Source organism: Alligator mississippiensis, chromosome 3, assembly GCF_030867095.1.
Source record: "Alligator mississippiensis isolate rAllMis1 chromosome 3, rAllMis1, whole genome shotgun sequence".
NCBI classification, from domain to species: Eukaryota; Metazoa; Chordata; order Crocodylia; family Alligatoridae; genus Alligator; species Alligator mississippiensis.
Window position 1 is genome coordinate 303,433,006 of NC_081826.1, and position 21,117 is coordinate 303,454,122.

The following is a 21,117-nucleotide window of genomic DNA, read 5'->3' on the forward strand; positions in this document are numbered from 1 at the left end:
CTGAGCCGCACGCGGGGATGGCTGCGCTCCGTGGGTGACGCGGCTGCTTGTCCCGCGGGTCTCTCGGGCCGGACTGGGGCTCCCGGGCTTGGCGCCCGGAGCCCCGCGCGGTGTGTGCGGCGGTCCAGCAGCCTGGGAGAAACCGCGTCCTGCCGCCCAACTCCACCCGCCCTTTCCCCGCGGAGGGAACCAGCTGTGAGATGGCAGCTGCTTGCTGGGGCAGTGGCCAGCACCCGCCAAGGACTGTACGGTTCAGAGCAGTACTGCCTGCCCTGGGCCCTTGGCCCTGCCTGAGCTGCAGAGCACAGCCCCAGCTCTGCCATGGGCCACCAGTCCCAGCCCCTTCTCTGCGACCTTCAGGATGGCGCCACGAGCTCAGAGCCAGGCCCAGGAGACTGGCTGTGCAGACTCAGGGCTGCAGCAGGGCCAAGGGCAGGCAGCTTTTCTGGGTGGGGGGAAATTGTTCGTGTTTCAAGCCAAATCAGTCAGATCAATTCTGAATCCGTGAGTCAGTCAAGAACCATAAGCGGCCTTTCAACCAGCAAACATCTTCCACTCCACCTGGGCCATCAGATGTTTCCAAATGCTTTGGCAGGCATCCTACGTGCAGGCCCAAGTCCGGAGGCTTGGGGTTCAGATGCCCTCAAGTTTTGCTTGCCTTCAACCATATGGCTGCAGGAGCAAGCTAGGAAGGAGTCTCCCATGTCCATAAAATGGATGTAAAACTACGTTACCTCTACGGGTGCCAGGAAAGCAGTTATCCCTGGGTACAACTAGGACACCACCTTGGTGGTCACGGTGTTTCCCCTGCCAGGGCAGGCAGCTCCCTGGGATCAGCACGGGTCAGAGGTGCAGGTGAAGCAGGCTGGATGGCCTCAAGGGCAGTGACTGAGCAGGCCACCTGGGCCTGCTGCCTCCTGCGTTTGTGGTTGCACTGCTGTTACTGATCCAGGTACCGTCTGCAGCTAGGAACTGTCATGCCTGGAAGCATGCACACCCCCCACACCCTCAAGCCTGGCCGTATGCCACACAGGGCCTGGGCTTGACCAACACAGTCCCCTCAGCCCCTGGAGGGAATGGCACAAACACAGCCTGTGGGCTCCCGTTGGCATGGGGCTGGTCTGCTGCTGCTGAGGGAAGGGGAAGGGGGAAGCCAATGCATGAGCCGAGGGGAGCCTTGAATCCGCCTGACCCTAGCTGCTCCCCAGGAGAAGGGAGCCTGGCAAGTACTGCTGTGGCACAGCACTGCCCATCCTGTATCCAGGCTGCCTTAGGGCAGAGGTCTCCAACCACCGGGCCATGGCCTGGTACTGGACCGCAAAGGGTTAGCTGCCAGGTCATGGCATGAGCCACTGGCTCGCCAACCCCCCCACCCCCCAAATCTGTCCACCCCAGTGAGCAGCTTCTGGGGTTAAAGCTGAGCTTCCAGAGTTAAAGCTGGGTGGTGGGGCAGCCCTGGGAGACAGGCAGCCCCATCCCACTGCTGCTTCCACCAGTTCGCAGTTTGAAAACAGTTGGGAACCACTGCCTTAGGGCATCTCCTGTACCTGGACTGATGCCTCTCTGCTGCTGACCAGAGACTTCATTATGGGCCGCTTGGTGCTGTGGCCCCCAACCTGAGGGCCTCCCCCTGGAACAAGACCCACAGGCCTGGACTGGGCACCACAGCTCTCTCTGGTGCCAGGGTTACAGCCCAGAACAGGATCCAGGCAGCAGGAACCAATCATCATCCACAAGTGCAGTATGTGGCTAGCTGGAGCCAGCCAGCGGGAGGCTGAGCACAGGGCATGTCTGAAATCCCAGCCCCCCTTCTGGGCATGGGCTGAGGTGGTGCCCCCCCACCACATCCCATCCCACCCCTCCCTGCCCTGCCCCCCCAAACTCAGTGCTGGACCCATCTCCTCCTAGAGCTAAGCAGGTCACTCCATGCATTTACAAGGCCTGAGGAGGAAGTGATGCTTGGCCTGCGCTTCAGTCCACCTGCCTAGCACTGATAGCTCTGCCGGTGATCTGTGGCTTCCCCAGTCTCTGTAGGGATCCGTGCCTCTGAGAGCCTTCCTGATCTGCTGGGGCAGGAGCCATTGCAGCAACTTCATCTGGAGCCACTCCGCCCTGCACCAGAGGCTGCTTGGAGGTGGGGTGCAAGCATGCATATGCAAGACTGAGCTAGCAGCCGGGCAGGCACCCAGGGTCCAGCCCCCACTCCCCAGGAGGGTCTGGGACTGCCCATGCACAAGGACACCCCCTGCCAGGCACTCCAGACTCATTAGGCAGCTGGCTCTCAGGGCTGCAGAAAATGGGCAGCCCGGGGGGGCGGGGTGCAGGCTTGGCCAGGACCACATGCAATGCTGCATTGAGCTGTAGGCCCTGGCAGCTTTGAGCAACAATGAAAGACTGGCTCCAGCCTCCCTGCAGTCACCCTGGCACACTCCCAAGAGTAGCACTTTGGGTCGCAGGGGACTGCCAGCACCTGGCCCCATCTGGCTGCAAGCAACCAAGCTCTGCATCAGTGCTCATGGGAGCAGGGAGGCTGGGCCATGTCCCAGGAACCTCTGGCGGGACTGGACATGCACACAAGTCTTTGCCTCACCCATAGGAGCTGCTAGCAGATGGCAAAGGCAGCTCTGCTCTAGGGAAACCAGTTGTGGGTGCTGACTGTCCCCATTTTAGGCAAGCATGGAGCACCCACTGGGGCAGATGCAGCACTACCCTGTGCCTTCAGGACCACGTGCCAGAGGAGAAGCAGGGACCAAGGACCTCCTGGGTGCTAAGGCCCAGCCCCTCTGTCACAGGCAATCATGTCCAACAGCCCCCTTTGCCCACAGATCCAGCACAGTGGTTCAGATGCCCCCAAGTTTCGCCTGTCCTCAGCCAGATGGCCACAGGAGCAAGCTAGGGAGGGGCCTCCCATTTCAGACTTTGTTCCCCTGGTCCTGAATCCCCATCGTATCCACCATCCCCTATGCACAGTGCCACTCTGCTGTCTACCTCAGACAACAGGGTGATCCCTACATGAAAGGAGGAATGGGCACTGATCTGACATCCACTGCAGGGACCCACAAGCTGGTGGCAGAAGGCTTTGGCTCCTAGGACATCCCATTGCTGACCTCAGTGTAGCTGTGCTTCAGAAGAGAAAACTGTACAAAATTAATGTGAAATTGTCCCCAGACTGGATTGTAATGGCCACGGTCTCAGCAGGGACTGTGGATTCTCTTCCCATCGCCTGGGGTAGCTGTTAGCTCTGGTATCCCACCAGGTGCACCTGCTTTGCCCATCTCAGTCCATCTGATCAACCCCTCCTTACCTCTCTAGGCTGTCCCTGACCTCACCCTGTTCCCTGCTACATACAGGCCATTCCTAGCATCAGAAGTAGGCTGTTGCCTGCCAATGCTCCTGCCTCCAAACAAGTCTCCAGGGCATTGCCCAGCCCTGGCATCACCAGGGCTTCCACTGGGCACCAGCATGACCTGTCCCTACTGGACATGACTCCCCTGAAACCTCCCAAGAGCACCCATGCCTCTCTCAGTCTCCACCCTGCTGGCTCATGGTCATCATGAACTGAGTAACATACCCAGGGGTTTCTCCCTATCTCTTATGTCTAATTAATGAGCTGCCAGCTCATAATTGTCTCTTATTTATCACCTCCTAAGGGCAGGACTGTGCACACTGCACCATGCTCAGCCTTCCCTGCAGGCTCTTTGTCCTACTGTGTCCTGGCCTTGCCCCCCCCAGCCATGGGCCATGCACACACTCATCTGCATGCTCCAAGCCTCTGTTGGATCATCAGCAAAAACAGATCCACCCAGCTCCATGCATTGGCACTCCTTGGCCTGGCCATTCCCCTTTCAGCATCACCCACTACGAGCCAGGTCTGTCCTCACCTCGCAGTTCTCCTAGTCTCCGTCTTCACCAGTTTAGCCTGTCATTTTCCATGGGGGACTGAAGTCCAGTGTTTCCTCTGTCCTGATACAAACGATTCCCACTTAGTTTGGTTCCCTTTCAGGTTGGCAAGCCAGCGCTGCGTTTGGCCCAGTTCTCCGCAGCTCCATGTCTGAGTATTCTTGCTTGTAAAGCTTCTCTAAAAACACCTGAGCTTGGGCACATGGATCTTTCACCACTCCTTAAACACAGGCACTATGCTCACTATTCCCCAGTCAGGTGACACCACCCCAATTTGACCTGAGACCTGGGATCTGGCCTGCCAGTTCTCTCTGGATCTTGGAGTGGAGGTTATTCATAGATGTTAGGGTCGGAAGGGACCTCAGTAGATCATCGAGTCTGACCCCCTGCATAGGCAGGAAAGAGTGCTGGGTCTAGATGACCCCAGCTAGATACTCATCTAACCTCCTCTTGAAGACCCCCAGGGTAGGGGAGAGCACCACCTCCCTTGGGAGCCCGTTCCAGACCTTGGCCACTCGAACTGTGAAGAAGTTCTTCCTAATGTCCAGTCTAAATCTGCTCTCTGCTAGCTTGTGGCCATTGTTTCTTGTAACCCCCGGGGGCGCCTTGGTGAATAAAACCTCACCAATTCCCTTCTATGCCCCCGTGATGAACTTCTAGGCAGCCACAAGGTCGCCTCTCAACCTTCTCTTGTGGAGGCTGAAGAGATCCGGGTGCCCCAGTCTGTCCTCGTAGGGCTTGGTCTGCAAGCCCTTGACCATACGAGTGGCCCTTCTCTGAACCCTCTCCAGGTTATCCGCATCCCTCTTGAAGTGCGGCGCCCAGAATTGCACGCAGTACTCCAACTGCGGTCTGACCAGCGCCCGATAGAGGGGAAGTATCACCTCCTTGGCTCTGTTCATCATGCATCTTCCTGACCAAAGCACATCAGCTGTAGTGAGTCACGTTTCCACCCCCAGACCCTCATTCCCATCCACTCTCCTGCCTTTGCCCCCAGGTTCAACATGATCATCACCACTGAGTGTGACTCGGGCAGGTTTTGGACCACGTATGAATCAGCTGCAGTCTCTATCCCCAGCTTTCCCGTTTCTCTCAGCCTTGTTTTCTTTCTGGTTATTTGGCTAATGAACCTGTTGCTATTTCTTAAAATGTCCTTTTCATGTCGCAACTCAGTGCTGCTCAGGCACATGTCACCTCATCCTCCTGCTTCATCCCTACCAGCACCAGCATTAAGCCGGGTTTGCTCATCAGGCCTTTCTCCCCAGGGATCTTAATGTCCTCTTTGGAGGCAGGTATTCATTTCCTTGGGGTCAGGAACCTCCCTTAGGAATTCTCCCCCTTTACTGTGACCTAGCAATACTCCAGGTCAAAACCCTGGACCTCCTCTGCTAACTGGCTTTACTAATCATCTCTCCTAATTTCACCAGCTTCCCCCTTTGACATCAAGAACTGAGTCAAAGAATTTGCTTCTGTACAGCCTTCCTTGTAACTTGGTGCCTCAGTCTGAGGTCATGCTGTGTCTCCATTGCCAGTGGGCATGGAGCCTGGAGCTCAGCCCCTTTTGGTGGCCCCTTCAACATGCGCTGTGCTGGGCAGGCAGCCGCGGGGGGTAAGGCAGGAGGCCCTCAGAAATGAGGGGTGCTGTGGTCCCAGCCCCACAGCTCCTGGCTCGTGTTGTCCCAGCATGAGGTGGCTTCTGGGCAAGAGTGGCTGACGTCCAAGAGGGTGAGTGAGCCACCAGGCTTGCTAAAACTCCGTAACCCTCCACACATTGGGAAATCCTCCTTCCGGCTCCGTGCTACCCGGGACCAGCCGTGACTTGCTGGCGGGAGCAGAGATGATGCAAGCAGCACCACTGAGTCACTGATGTGTGGTCACGCTGCCAGCCCCACTTATGGTTCAGGGCTTCCTCTGTGAGGGGAAGGAGCTGCCCCTGTGTCAGTGCTCATAGCTGCACAGGATGGTCATGCAGCAGCAGGTTAAGCATGCTTGGAGGTTGGGGCTGTGATGTCAAGAGGGTGAAAAGCAAAGGAAAGTCAGGGACGGCACAATACGGCCCAGGAAAGAGAAGAGTTATGAGTCAACGCGACTTGAGCAGGGAGCTCTGAGAGCCATGAGCAGGGGGCTGTGAGCAGGGAGCTCTAAGACAGGGCTGAAATGGTCAGATGGCCCCAGGCCGTACTCCATCATGCATCCCTGGGACCTGGCAGCTGAGGAGCAGTAGGGCCCAGCCCCTGCCCTGCACTCAGCCTGCCCTGCAGTTCGCCCCACTTCACCCCACCCTCAACCACTGCCCCAGGCCTGGTCGCACTTGCCAGCTGAGCTGGGGAAGGGGAGACATTAGTGCTAAGGGTAGTCCCACCTGCATCCAGCTGAGACCTCCAGAGTCCATGCACGGGGCTCTGAGTGAGGCCCCTTGGTCACAGCCACTGGGTGCAGCCCAGCCTAGCCATAGGAGGCCCTTGGGCAGGGAACTCTTTTTTTTTAATTTAATTTCTTTAATTTTTTTTATTTAATGTCTCAAGCCAAATCAGTTTCAAATTCTATTGCCTGAGCAGAGCTCAGCTGTTAGGTCCATGTGGTGTTACCACTGGCAAGTATCTTTCCTCCCAGATTCTTCAGTCTGTGGCTTCAGACACTCTCAAATCCATGGAAGGCATCCTACATGCAGGCCTGAGCTCAGAGGTCTTGGTGTTGCTCGCCCTTAGCCGAAAGGCCAAAGATGACAGCTAGGAAGAGCTCCCCCATCTCCATAACACAGGTGTGTATCCAAGATCCACTCATGGGCGGCTTAGTAGACTCTCATAGGGAGTGTGATACAACAAAACCATCTGGACCAAGACTACCTTCCACTGTGGTAGTGATCATAGCATCTCCCCTGCCAGGTAAGTAGGGGACTCTCAGGCCCTTCTGGTGGCACTGCCCAACACAGCCCAGGCCAGCTATCCCCAAGGCCGCACTGGAGGCGCAAGGCCAGGCCCAGGTGCACCTTGCAAGGAGCAGCAGGGAGGCCTGGCAGGGAGCCCAGGCACTGCTGCAACTCCGCTTTAACAAGCAGGGCGGGGCAGGGTGGGGCGGGCCGGGGCCGGGCCAGGCAGGGCAGGCAGCAACAGGGCCCTGCAGGGTGCGGGGAAGCCCAGCCCAACAAGCTGCCCAAGGGCAAGGGTAACGACGACTCAGACGTGCATCCTAGCCTTCCCAGGCGGAAGCCAGCTCTGCCACTGGCTTCCCTGGAGCTGCAGGGCAGGGAGCAGATGGGGTCTTTCCCTGCTGCACTTCCCTGGTTTCCTGCCTGTGAGCAGGTATGAGCTCAGCCATGCCCATCCTATTGCATGGGGCTGCCCCACACATGGCCAGGAAACCTGCCCTGCCTTGGTGTGGGGACTCGGTCTCCCCCACCCTGCGCTGCCAGGGGCTCCACAGCTGGGAGACACCAAACATTCAAACCTGTGGCCTAGCCAGCCCTGTTCCTTTGCACGGCCTGAGCTCACACCAGCCAGGACTGCTTAGCCGGCTCTAGTCCTGTTTGCATCAGCTGCTGCCCCCACCGGGTCACCCCCGCAGCCCTGCCTGGCTCCTCAGCCTCTGGCTGAGTCCTGGCCCAGCCTGCCTGGGCACTGGCACCAGGGCACTCAGGGACCTGTGACTGCCTGGGCACAGTGGCCAGGGCACCGCCCCCACCTGCCGGCAGCCAGGGAGAACTGCACGGGCCAGGCTGACTGGCATGTGGTGTCGGATGGGCCGGGGTTAGGTAAAGCCTGGCTGGGCTCTGGGTTAAAGCACCAGGAGAGCAACAGGAAAGCAGTCTTGTTCAAGTCTGCAGGCGGCATGAAACTGGGAGGGACTGAAATATGCTGGAGGACCAGAGCGCAGCGCAGAAGCATCGTGGCAGAGCGAAAGCCTGGGCGGAGGCTTTGGGATGAAGCTCAAGCAAGGAAAGGCAAGGTGCAGAGCCGCGGGAGGAGCCATGGACAGCAAAGCAAGAGAACAGGAGACAAGTGGCTGGGGGTGGTGGGGAGCACTGTGGAGAAGGTGCTGGCTTTCTATAAATCACAGACATGACACGTGTCTGCAGCATGGTGCAAGTGGGACAAAGCAAATACAATTTTGGGCTGCATCAGTAGGAAGATTAAATGTAAGGCATGGGAGATGATGGTGCCATTTCGGTTAGGCCTCATCTAGAGGCCTGGGTGTGGTTCTGGGCTCTGTGTTACTTAACGAGGCTCCAAGGCAGGCAAGAAATGTGATAGGGGGGTGTGGAGGCAAAGTGTGTGGGCATGGCAGAGCCCTAGCCATGCACAGCTTGGAGACAAGGTGACGAAGAAGGGGTGCTGCAGCACCCCAGCCTGCAAACACGAGGGGCCACCATAAAGGAGAGGACAACAACCCTGCTCCCTCGCTGCACAGGCAGGGCACAAAGCAACAGCTTCCAGCTGCAGCAAAGTGGACTTCGATTAGCCCCCAGGACAAACTTCTGCCTTGCCCTTGGCTCAGGGAAGAGACGGGATCTTCTCCACGGGAGGTTTCCCCACGGAGGCTGCGCAAGGGATGAGCGAGGATTGTAGGGCTCCCTGGGCCAGTAAGGAGCGCTTGTGCTGAGCCACCCACCTCCCTGCACCCCACCACCTACCAGGCTCCCACTGCCTCCCTGCGGCCCCTCCCTGGAGCCCCTGCCCACCTCCCTGCAGCCCCTCACACCCCTCCCTGGAGCCCCTGCCCGCCTCCCTGCGGCCCCTCACGCCCCTTCCTGGAGCCCCTGCCCTCCTCCCTGCGGCCCCTCATGCCCCTCCCTGGAGCCCCTGCCCGCCTCCCTGCGGCCCCTCACGCCCCTCCCTGGAGCCCCTGCCCGCCTCCCTGCGGCCCCTCACGCCCCTCCCTGGAGCCCCTGCCCGCCTCCCTGCGGCCCCTCACGCCCCTTCCTGGAGCACACCGCAAGCCTGGGGCAACCGCTGCCATCACCCGGGGTCTGGACTGTCTCGGGGCCCTGTGCCCCCGGGTACACAGGCCTGGTAGACCTTGAGGGTGCTTGACCCACTGCAAGAACTTGAGGTGCTTCCTGTAGCCTGAGGCAGACAAGGTTCCTTGGGTGAATTTGATATCTTTTATTAGACCAACCCAAATGGTTGGAGAATAGTTATTAAGCAAGCTTTCGGGTTCAAAAACCCTTCGTCAGGCTAAGGAAGCTGCAGCAGTTGGTGTGTGCTCTTCCTGGACGCACAAGAAGTAGCTTCCCTTGGTCAGCCGAGCATAGGGACTAGAAAAGGCGTGCCCAATCCGTCTCCCAGCAAGCTCCCCGCGCTTGTTCTAGTGGAGAGCTTTGTTGGTTCAAGAGGGCAGGCTTGGGGAAGGGTACAGGACAGAGAAGTATCCAAGAATAATCCAGAGCAAACCGTGTCAGCTTATTAGCTGGTTGACACACGTCTACATCACAGGAAGCTGTATTTCTAGATACGTTTCAGGTAAGTTACTCACAAGCTCATCTGGAGCCTAGAAACCTCCAGAGGCAGGGTGCTGACCCCATGTTCCCTAATGTGGTTTCCCCTTCCAGGAAGAAGGGGTCCTTAAGTACGGTCTTTGACATCATCCCCTGGATGCAATCAGGGGCAAGTGTTATTGAACGATGGCCAGTCCATTTGAAAAGCATCATCGCTACCTGGTGGAGTGAGAGGCTCCAGCCCCTGCCCCATGCCCCGAGGCCAGAGGTGGTAAGGCAACAGGGAGCTTTCACTTCTCACCTGTCCTGGGGCACGTAGGCAGAGCTGTCTGCTTAGCGACGGACCGACCGGAGTGCCAGACACGGAAACAGACTAGCCCCAGGGCGAGGAGGGCCTGGAGTTGGATTCCTCCACAGGCTGCCTCCGCCCTGCTTAAGCCCTGGGCTCCTGCTCAGGGACCTGGGCAGACAGGAGCCATCGTGCTCACTGTCCTCACCCCTCTGGGTGCATTTGTGATGCCACACAAGACCCTACCCAGAGAACAAGGGGCCGCAGGTGTCCCCATAAGTCTGAGGGCACAAAAGCCAGAGCTGGGTCAGTAGGAAGCACTCCGGCAGGGAGCAGAGCTGCCTGCCTGATGCTCACTGCCCGGGGGAGCGGCACAAGCTCCCTGGGCATCGCTAGCTCTGGCTCAAGCGCACGGTGCTTTTGCTGCTGCCACTGCCCAGTGTTTCAGTAGCCCAAAGTAGTCAAAGCCCTGGGGCTTGGGTTGCGCTCTCTGCTGCCATGGCTGGGTTTTTGTTTTCCCCCAAAGCGACCAGCAGCCTCTTAGCAGCTGGGATGAGAGTGGTCACTCCAGGGCCCAAGAGCCACGGGCCAGGACAGCGGCCACAGGGAACAGCAGTACTTGCAGGAGCAGCCATGGCCCCGCCAGGAACCAGAAGGGCAGCTTGGCTGTGGCTGTGGGCTCCAGCCCCACAACAGCGTGCAGAGAGCCTGGCCTCGCACAAGCCTGGCCCCTCTCAGCGACAGGACACGGTCTCCACAGTGCCACCAGCACAAACCTCGGCCCCAGCCATCGATCACTGCTGCTGCACGGGCTCTGGTCTCAGGCAGCCCCGAGTACCCCACGGTCCCCACGGGCAGAGAGCGGCTGAGCCACAGAGTCTTGTCACCGTCAGCAGATGAAGTGCGGGGGAGCTGGAGATGAGGGAGCTGCCCAGCCCCTCGGACCCTGCCTCGGGACACTGTGCACGCCCTGCTTTGTCCCACACCCGCCCCAACGAGGCACAGACAGGACAAGGAGGGCAAGGGCTGACAACGAGGGCTCTAATTGTGAGGGCACATCCGGTGCGAGGAGGGGCAGGGCACACATTCTCTCCCCTCCTCTCCCCAGGGCTGCCCCAGGCCTTCAGCTCTTGCCCTCTCCTCCTCCCTAATGGCTTGCAGATGCACGCAGCGTCCCAACAGCAGCCTGGCCGCAGAGCTCTTCTCCCTGGCTCAATCAGAGGCACGGCACGGGCCCATCCCCACAGAAGAGGCTGCATCTTGCTGGTGTTCCTACTTGGCACGTGGCCCTGTAATGCTGGAGCATGGGCTGAGCAGGGTCTGCCTGTAAGAGAGGCAGGGAGTAAGGCTCAGGGAGGGTCGAGAGACTGCACCTAATGGCCCCAGCCCTGACAGCTGACAGGGCTGTGCACATGGTACAGGACAGGCACCGTGGGTGCAGCACATGGAGCACCAGCACAGCCAGCCTGGAGAGCTCTGCATTGGGGTGGCCCAGGGGCACAGCAGGGCCTCTCATGGCATGCCCAGGGCATCAGAGCCAGGCCTGGGGGACGTGCCAGAGCCCAGGACCCCCCTGCCTGCCTCCTTCCCCTCATTGCTGAATCAGCCTGACCTAGCTACGGGCGGCCTGTGAGGACAGAGGAGTCCCGAAACCCAACCTGGGGCTGGGGCAGCAGAGCCGGGCTGGTCCCAGACTCCGGGCATCACTGCTGTGTCCCTGCTGCAGGTCCCAGGCCCAAAGAGAACAGCTGAGTTTACGGTAGCCCCAGTTAGGACCAACCTCGCAACTCCTCGGGCTGGGCAGGCCCCTGCCTCTCCAGAGATAGGACCAACCTCCTGACAGTCCAGCCCACCCCCAGCTCATCCCTGGTCTCTGTGGCACAGAGCACAGGGCCGTCAGGCCAGCAGCTCCCCTCCTCTGTCCCCACTCTGATCTAGAGGAGGCAGAAGAGGGATGGGGCTCCGGCAGCCTTCACACACCCCGGCTCTTACCTCTCTGCTCCTGCCAGGGCCCAGCCACCCTCAGTGCTGGGGGCTGGACAGCAGCTCCGCCCAGGTGCTGTCGGAGGGCCCGGACGAGAGCTGCGGGGCCAAGCAGAGACACCATGTCAGGGACCAACGGCAGGGACCAGGCATTGCAGTCCCTCCCTGCTCCTTCCCAAGGCCCTGCAGGAGTCAGTTTTGCCACACTTCAAGATGGATGTGCATAACCTTCAGAGGGTCCAGAGGAGGGCTACACATACGGTTAGGGGCCTGCAGGTAAGGTCCTACAAGGAGAGATTGAGGGACCTGGATCTTTTCAGCCTCTTCAAGAGAAGGCTTCGAGGGGGTCTAGTGGCATCTACACATTTGTCATGGGAGGACAGCAAGGAATAGGAGATATTCTGTTTACCAGCGCATCCCTTGGAGTTACTAGAAACAATGGCCACAAAGTGACAGAGAGCAGATTTAGGTTGGACATCAGGAAGAACTTCTTCACAGTAAGGGTTACCAGAATCTGGAACGGGCTTCCAAGGGAGGTGGTGCTCTCCCCTACCCTGGAGATCCTTAAGAGGAGACTGGACAAGCACCTGGCTGGGGTCCTCTGACCACTACGCTCTTTCCTGCCCAGGGCATGGGGTCGGACTCAATGATCTACTAAGGTCCCTTCCAAACCTAAACATCTATGAAATCTATGAACCTCCTCACCTGGCGGATCTCCCGCATGGCCAGGCGAATAGAGGGGTAGAGGCGTGGGATGGCCCGCCGGGCCGGCTCCCCTTCACCCAGGCACAGTTCGGCCCCCTCATCCTCCATGCCGGGTGGTGGCTCCTGGCACCTCCGGGGCTTCTGCAGCTGCATGCGCTTGAGGATGGCGGCAGCAGTGCCCACAGGCCTGGCACGGCCATCAGTGGGTGGGTGCCCTTCAGGAGGGGGCTCCTTCTGCTGGCCTGCGGAGCCTGGGGCTATTGTGAGGCACCACAGCTCCTCGTAGTCAGCGCTCCCATCACCCTTCAGGACAGAGGCAGAGGTCAGCGGCCACGGAGTCCCTGCAGACCCTGGAGGGCAGTGGGGGCCACGGCTCTGGCCACAGCTTCCAGGGCCAGAACCGCCATGGGGGCTGGGAATGCGTCATCCCTGCCGGGGGCAGCTCCCACTAACAGCGATTAGGGGCCAGGGTGTCAAGAGCCCCCAGGCAGCCAGGGCTGCAGTGGACAGGCAAAGCCCCAACAGAGTCCCACGGTGGCATGCCCAGGGGTTGGCGTTCTGCCATGGACAGGGGGAGCAGGGCCACCTAAGCAGCTCATAGACAAGGGACATGTCACTATGGCAAGTCAGCTGCCTGCAGGACACAGCCCAGGCACCTGCCCTGCCCTAGGGTCACCCACCTGCCTGCCCTGGTGTCACCCACCTGCCCGCAGGGCACTGTCAGTGTCTCCAAGAAGGGCTGGATGCCCACAGTGCGGTGGTACCGGACCAGATCAGTGAGTGAGGCGTGTGCCCGATCCTCACCCAGGATGACGTACCGGGCGTTGGGCTGCACCTCAATCATATAGTGGCGGCAGCGGGTCGTGCCCCTGGGGAGGATGGACAGAGGCAGGGACAGATGGATAAACAGACTAACTCACCCATGACCCTGGGCCTGAACCTCGACAGGCCTCAGCTGTGCTGCGCTGTGCTACAGTCCTGCCCTGGCCAGAAGCCAGGCTGCTGCCCTGAGGCCTCCTGGACGTGGAGTCAGATGCACACAAGTGACTTGTGTGGGAGGGGGAACAGGGCAGGGCCCACAGGGAAGGGGCCTCAACCTAGACCAGGGGCAGGCAATTTTTTTGGGCAGAGGGCCACTTACTGAGTGTTGGCAAGCCATCACGGGCTGCATGCCAGGCAGCCCCGGGCAGATAAATATTAATTTTCTAAATTTTTTAGGGCCCTGCAGGCTGGATAGAATGGCCTGGTGGGCCGCATCCAGCCCCTGGGCCACATTTTGCCCACCCCTGACCTAGACCCACAAGGGTGCTCAGCACAGAGATGGAAGGGAACCCAGGCAACCATCTGCCAGCCCGGTGCTCCACCCACTAGACCCCACTGTCCCACGCCCAGCACCCAACTCTGCCCTGCTAGGCCCATCTGGCACCCATGCTCAGGTGGACACCTCCTGCCCGTCCTCCAGCCAAGCCCCTGGCAGCCCCAGATGCAGCATCTGCTTCCTACCCAAACAGCACCACCCTCCGCCCTGCCTGCTGTGCTGTACATGCCAGCGCACACCCACGGACCCCGCTGTGCCCAAGCCCACCAGAGCCCCAACCAGCAGTGTCCAGAGCACCCATGACCAGGGTCTCCAGGCATGGCACTCAGCCCATGGCGGAATCTGCGTTAATGCCATCCCCAACCTAGTCCTAGCAGCGGGGCCAGGGTAGGCTCCATACCTATACGTCAGGGTGTAGCCTGGCCGGCTCTGGCTGATCCGGACCAGGAAGCAGCCCAGAGGCTTGTCCATCAGCAAGTTCTCTGCTTCCCTGAAAGCAAGAGGCATAGTGCCCTGAGCAGGGGCCCCGTGCCAGGGCCCCCGGGCACTATCGCTCCCCGGAGCTGCCTGTCCTGGCCCCTGCTCCAGCCAGGGCATCCTCCGTGAGTATGGGGGGGATGTGGGAATCCATCTGCCTGGCTCAGGCATGGGTTTGCCATGCACCCACCCTGGCGTCAGAGAGGTGCAGCAGTGACCCCATCCCCCAGCAAGGCAGGGGCGGCTGAGAGCAGGATGAGGGTCTGGGGCTGCACTCAGGGGGTGGCTCTGGGTCAGCTGCTCAGCCCAGGTGCTGGGGGATATCCCAGCTCTGCCCCTTCCCCTCTGCCTCCCTACAGGCCTCTGAGGGTTCAGTGGGAGGCCACGCTCCCTATGGGTGCTGCAGGCCTGGTGGGAGGAGGAGCTGCCACGGAGGGCAGCGAGCGCCTGCCTGCTACCCCAGGTTGGGTACTGCATGCATCAGCAGCAACCCTACCCTGGGGCAGAGATCAGGGAGGGAGGTCAGCCACTGAAACCCACATGTAACCTGGGCTCTCCGTGAGGACTGCTCCATCCACAGGAAACACGGGGAGATGCCCACCCCACTGCCCCCACAGAGACCCAGAGCAGCCACCACAGATTCATGGTGCCCGAGACCAAAGGACTCGTGAGACCGTGGTCTGCCATCCTGTGTCACAGGGCACAATGCCCATCCCCCACACCCCCATTACTCCCGCACTAGCCCAATAGCTCACGTTCAGCTAAAGCAGTGCTTTCTCCCCCTTTCTGGGCTCTAGCCCCTTTCCTTGGACTTGAGGCCCCCTCGAAAAATGCCAGCTCTGAGCTTCCATTTGCTTCTGAATACAGCAAAGTAACAGAGCAAGTCTTATGCTGCAAAGAACAAGCCCAGGGCAGGGCAGGGCACTTGTGATGCCCTAGATTCCTCTGTGAAATCTCCAGATTTATCCTGCCGATCCCGTGCATGTGTCTGTCCACCTAGCAGTGGTGCCTACATGTTGTGCAGTGCCTACAGCACCCTTAACGGGATCTGCCACACCCCAGATGCGACAATCCTCAACTAAGACTCCCTGAGCTAAACCATCTCCAGGGCTTCCCAATGTCCCCGTGGGATCTGGCTCCAGGGAGTAAGCCACACCAGCCGCCAGAAACCAGGCACCAACTGCTCATCTGAGCTCGTCTGGTTTCAGCTTCCAGCCCTTGGGCTTTGAAGCATAGAGCAGCTGGGCTGCAGGGCCCTCAGCAGGTCACACTTTGCCAGCCCCTTGCACCAGGCAGGATCACCCCGTCTGAACCCTCCTAGGCAGACATCTAACCTGCTCTCAAGTGCTGTGGGAACAAGCCCTCACACAACAACCAGGTATAGAGGTACACAGACAGTAATCTGGGCACACCCCCATCTTCCGTCTAATAAAGACCTGGTCCATTCAGCTGACATGCTCCTGTCCCTCTGTCTCAGGCTCTCTCTCCAGCCCTAAGATCATTGTCCCTGACTCCCCTTTACCCCTCACCAATGCTTCAAGATTCCTTTACTCGACGGTGCCTAAAGAGGCTGCACTGACCAGCCTCAGCCTTGCCACTGCTGCTTGCAGAGGCCAAGTCACCTCCCTGCTCACCACACATTAGCTTGCGCTGCAGTGCGGACCTGGCATCCCCAGCATCACTGCTTCCAGGGGCGTGGTCCTTGTCCTGCTAGCCCAGCTCATGCGCCCTGGTCCCAGGCACATCGCTGAGACAGGCAGGAGCTCATGACCAGGGCAAGAAGGCCCCACTCCCTCCAACTTCTCAAGGAGCTGCCCCCCTACCCACCTCCTGCTGATCATTCCATGCAGCCAGCTGGGGAAGGCTCCGTCGTCCTGCAGCACCTTCCGGGCCTGCGTCTCCCGGAACCAGCGCAACGTTGCTCCCCTCTTGAGCTGCCTCTTCTTTGCCTCATCTCCAGCTGTCCCCAGTGCGGGGCAGGGTCCAGTGTGCAGGAAGTTGTCAAAGGGAGTGGACTGGTGCACAGGAAAGCAGAGGGGAGCAGGGCATGAGAGCCAGGAGGAAGCTAGTTACCTTCTCCATGGCAAAGCTTGCACGCATGTCCCTTCTGCCAGGGCGCAGCCCAGCTCCCTAGGGATGGCACTGATCAGTGCCAGGGTGTTACCTCTGTAAGCTTGCTGCGGGGACGTGGGATTGGGGGCTGCAGTGGCAGGTCAGCAGCAGCCCGAGTACGGGACAGGGGCCGCAAACGTCTCCTCCGCGGCACTGGGACCGGTGGGGTAGCTGTTTCTGCAGGGAGGTGAAGGCAGCAATAGCTCGTGGGGGCCCTGGAGAAGAGCCTGCATCACTCTGAGGGGGGAGCGCACACACCAGGGCCACCCATCGCACCCGGGGCACAGTAGAGTGGACTGTTGCAGGATGAGGGGCTCCACGCCATGCTCCCCCATCCCCATGGAGGCTGGTTCAGCTCTGCCCCACTGGAGCCAGGGTGCAGGACATAGAGGGGTCTCTGCCCCATGCACCCATGGCAGGGAGGTTAACAGCGCTGGGGCCAGGAGGCACCTTTCCCATCCCAGCTCAGGGCATGTGGCCTTCCCAGCTTAGGTACTGTTCCCCTAGGAAGGGGGCTGCATTTCCAAAGTGGGGAGAGCTGGGGCTAAGGCTGGAGGAGGCAGTGACGCCGATGCCCCCTTCCTCCCCCCACCACACAGGATGGCAAGGAAGGCGGGGAGTAAGGCAGCCAGGCTGAGCTCTGAGTAAGCAGTCAATCCCCAGGAAGGAAAGGGCAGGCCTGAGCTACTCACCAGGAGCCTGGGCCTCCATCTCAACCTGCCTGTTCCTTTCCCTCTCTGCTGCCTCATGCAGCCGCCGTGCCTGAGCAGTCCGCTCGGCCACCAGTACTCGGTAGCTCCTCCGGCAGCAGAATCCCCTATAGGCTGCCCAGAGAGACGTGGCAGTCAGAAGCGCTGTCCATAGCTCCTGGGCAGTGGCAGCACCTCCACGCATGGTGTACCAGCACTCTGGGAGCTCTGTGGGTGCGAAGGCTGAGCCCATCCCTGCTCCATGCTGGGTGCTGTGGCACTCAGCACTGTCAGGTCTCAATGGCTTCCCAGCAGATTTCAAGCCAAGTTTAACGTCTCGATCCAGACCTTGGCCTGGGCCCAGAGCACCTCAGTGCTTCTGATGCTCCAGAGCGAAGCTTGTGGTCAGTGCCTCCGTGCCTCAGGCACGAAAGAACTGGCTGTGGAGTGGACCCGACACCCTGCCCCTCCCTGGCCCTAACAAATCTTCCCAACTCAGGCACACATTCAAACTGTCCCTCTCCACCCCAACCCTGCCTGTCCCACTGTCATGCCATAGGGGCCCTGGTGGGAAAGCAGGGATGGAGCCTGGCCAGGCTTCTCAGCCCCAGTGCCTATGGTGCTAAGGAGGGTCCCCATGGTGGAAGAGGACTGGAGAGGAGCTGCCCCTTGGGCCTGGTCTGACAGGGTCTCTAGGAGGATGAGGCCCTTCTGCCCCCACACACCACACTCACTCTTCTGGATGGTGACCGCTGCCTTTTCCAAGTGCTCTATGCTCCTTGCCAACTGCTCCTGGTGCCAGTACTTGAAGAAGAGACGGGACTTCCTGAGGGGACAAGAGGAGAGACAATAGGGTGAGGCATGGCCCATCCCAGCACCCGCAATTGCCTCATCCCCAGAGTGTGCCCCGGGACACATAGGGTTTCTGCCTGTGGGGACCTGGCCAGTGCTGCCCCTGGCCACCCTCACTCCCATGCTGCAGCCCCACTGCAGGAATCATGGTCTGCACTGTAGTTATGCAACAGGAGGGGGAAATGTTTTGCTAGATTGGGTGCAAGCAGGATCATTTCAGGAACCTGTGATTTGGGACATGCAAACATGCACACTCAACATGCTAATGAAGGCAGGACAAAGTCTGATAAGCCAGAGATGTGCTAAAGCAGGAGAAAAGGTGAGTGAACAATAGGAAGGACATTGGTAGGCCACAGTGTCAGAGAAGTTGTCTCCAGGAGGTCTAGGGAGGAATCAACAATGGAAGAAGGAAGGTTTTGTGCATAGGGAATGACAAGATTAGTCTGCCAAAAGTTTAGACTGGTTCTAACCCATTTCTAGCACTCAGAGGAGGGTGATGTAATGAGAAATCTGGGGTGGTATGAGAGAGAGGCAAGAAAGATGGATTCTTTGCTAGTGTGAGCTGATATTCTGGAGCCAGCCAGCGTGGGACAGCTGCAATCTCTCTTGCTAGCTCAGTTGTAAGCATTGTGATCAACTGCTTGGAACTGTAATTACTACATGGGTGTGGGTCATTAATAAGTACTGTATCACTGCTATCTACTCTACACTTAGCATTTTGTTACAGTATTTTAAAGCGTTTGTTTAAAGTAACTGTACAACTATTGACCTCTGGATCTAATAATGGTATTTTAGTTGAATTACTCACTGGGTCATTTGAATTCCAACACCAGCCCTGCCAGGGTCAGGTCAGCCCAGCCCTGCCTCAGGGACGCAGCCTCATACCTACCCACACTTCCAGCCTGCCAGCTCCGTGCTCTGCAAAATTTCTAAACAGCTGAGAAAGGAAGAGAAAACCGTGAAAAGCCCATTTCCAGCCAGTGCAGTGAAAACAGCCCCTGGCCCTGAAGAGGCACCCCTCACCCCTCTATGCTGCTTCCTAAATGGCAGGACACACTGAACAGGGGCTACACAGTCGCTTGTCACCAAGGGCCCTGGCCTGGAGACACTAACACGTCCCATTCCTCCTCCCAAACCCACAGTGCTTCTGCTGGGGATTTTTTCCCTTCCACTCCTCGGCCTGGAAGGTTCCCAGTAGGGCTGCGCAAAATAGCACCATTCCATTTCAGCTCATATTCATGCGATGGTCAATTATTACTTTGCGTCCGTTTTTCAGTGGGTTACAATGGGTACTTTGCGTCGGTTTTTCACCAATCCCATGGTGCGCCCTGCCCGTTACAGGACAGAGAGGCCTGGGCAAGGGAGATTCCTTACCCTCCATCAATTCTGACCTCGTGAAGGAACACCTTGAGCGGCTGCACACCTTCAAGTCAGCCGTCCCGGACAGTTTACAACCCAGGGTACTCAAGGAGCTGGAGAGCATCATAGCTCAGCCCCCGGCATGGATCTTCGAGAGCTCCTGGCACTCTGGTGAAGTGCCCGAAGACTGGAAGAAGGCCTGTGTGGTGCCTATCTTCAAGAAAGGGAGGAAAGTGAATCTGGCAAACTACAGGCCCATCAGCCTGACCTCTATCCCAGGGAAGATCTTGGAAAAGATTATCAAAGAGGCCATTCTTAACAGACTGGCTGACGGCAACATCCTGAGGAATAGTCAGCTCGGGTTTGTTGCGGCTAGGTCTTGCTTGACCAATCTTATTTCCTTTTATGACCAGGTGACCTATCACCTGGACAAGGGAGCAGAGATTGATATCATAAATCTTGACTTTAAAAAAGCCTTCGATCTGGTATCCCATGATCACCTCTTGGCAAAACTGGCTAACTACGGCCTCGGCCTCGCCACGACCCGCTGGCTGGGGAATTGGCTCCGTGGTAGGACCCAGAGGGTGGTGGTTGATGGAAGTCAATCATCGTGGTGCGCTGTGACCAGTGGGGTCCCTTGAGGCTCTGTCCTAGGGCCTATACTATTTAACATCTTCATTAATGATGTAGACATTGGTGTCAGAAGCGGCTTGGCCAAGTTTGCTGATGACACCAAACTCTGGGGTAAAGCGTCCACACCTGAGGACAGGCGGGTGATCCAGGCTGACCTTGACAGGCACAGGAAATGGGCAGACGAGGACCTGATGGTGTTTAACACCGAAAAATGCAAAGTTCTTCACCTTGGGAGGAAAAACCTGCAGCATCCTTATAGGCTCGGCAGTGCTACGCTGGCTAGCACTATGGACGAAAGGGACTTGGGGGTCATGAATGACCACAAGATGAACATGAGCCTTCAATGTGATGCTGTAGCTAGTAAAGTGAGCAAAACACGGGCTTGCATCCACAGATGCTTCTCAAGCAAATCCCAGGACGTCATTCTCCCATTGTACTCGGCCTTAGTGAGGCCGCAGCTGAAGTACTGTGTCCAGTTTTGGGCTCCACAATTCAAAAAGGATGTGGAGAAGCTTGAGAGAGTGCAGAGAAGAGCCACGCGCATGATCAGAGGTCAGGGAAGCAGACCCTACGATGACAGGCTGAGAGCCATGGGACCCTTCAGCTTGGAAAAGCGCAGGCTCAGGGGTGATCTGATGGCCACCTATAAGTTTATCAGGGGTGCTCACCAGTATCTGGGGGAACGTTTGTTCACCAGAGCGCCCCAAGGGATAACAAGGTCAAATGGTCACAAACTCCTCCATGACCATTTCAGGCTGGACATAAGGAAGAACTTCTTTACTGTCCGAGCCCCCAAGGTTTGGAATAGACTGCAGCCGGAGGCAGTTCAAGCACCTACTTTGAACAACTTCAAAAGACACTTGGATGTTTATCTTGCTGGGATGCTATGACCCCTAGCTGACTTCCTGCCCCTGGGGCAGGGGGCTGGACTCGATGATCTTTCGAGATCCCTTCCAGCCCTAATGTCTAAGAATCTATGAATTACCCCAGGTTCCTTTTGGCCATGGTGCAAGGCTAGCTGTCACCACCGAGCCTGTATGTATGTATGTTGAGGGTTGTTTGCCCCCAGATGGAGCACCTTACACTTGGAAGTGTTAAACTTCATCTGGCTCTGGTCTGCCCAATTCTCAAGTCTGTCCAGGTCCACCTGTAACTGCAACCTATCTTCTGGTGTGACCACACTGCCCCATAACTTGGTGTCGTCCGTGAACTTGGCCAGCAAGCTTTTCATTCCCCCATCCAAATCATTGAGAAAGATGTTGAAAAACACTGGTCCAAGCACAGACGCCTGAGGGACACCACTGGCCACTTCGCACCAGGATGACACGGATCTGTTCACAAGAACTCTCTGGGTCCTACCCTGTAG

The 21,117-nt window shown here is 58.4% G+C and overlaps 1 protein-coding gene across 3 annotated transcripts in view; it reads right to left on the reverse strand.

Moving 5' to 3' along the window:
• Positions 1–10,642: 10,642 nt before the first annotated feature.
• LOC102567264 (myosin-IIIb) overlaps positions 10,643–21,117 on the reverse strand; it is a 38,653-nt gene continuing 28,178 nt past the window's right edge. For all 3 annotated transcript variants that reach the window (XM_059725442.1, XM_059725443.1, XM_059725441.1), the window contains 10 exons: positions 18,649–18,696; positions 17,642–17,733; positions 16,911–17,042; positions 16,271–16,395; positions 15,934–16,121; positions 14,030–14,119; positions 13,015–13,180; positions 12,312–12,614; positions 11,616–11,705; positions 10,643–10,947 (listed from right to left, as the gene is read on the reverse strand). In XM_059725442.1, coding sequence (XP_059581425.1) covers positions 11,646–11,705; positions 12,312–12,614; positions 13,015–13,180; positions 14,030–14,119; positions 15,934–16,121; positions 16,271–16,395; positions 16,911–17,042; positions 17,642–17,733; positions 18,649–18,696 — 1,204 coding nt within the window. In that variant the 3' untranslated portion in view covers positions 10,643–10,947; positions 11,616–11,645. The remainder of the gene's footprint in view (positions 10,948–11,615; positions 11,706–12,311; positions 12,615–13,014; positions 13,181–14,029; positions 14,120–15,933; positions 16,122–16,270; positions 16,396–16,910; positions 17,043–17,641; positions 17,734–18,648; positions 18,697–21,117) is intronic.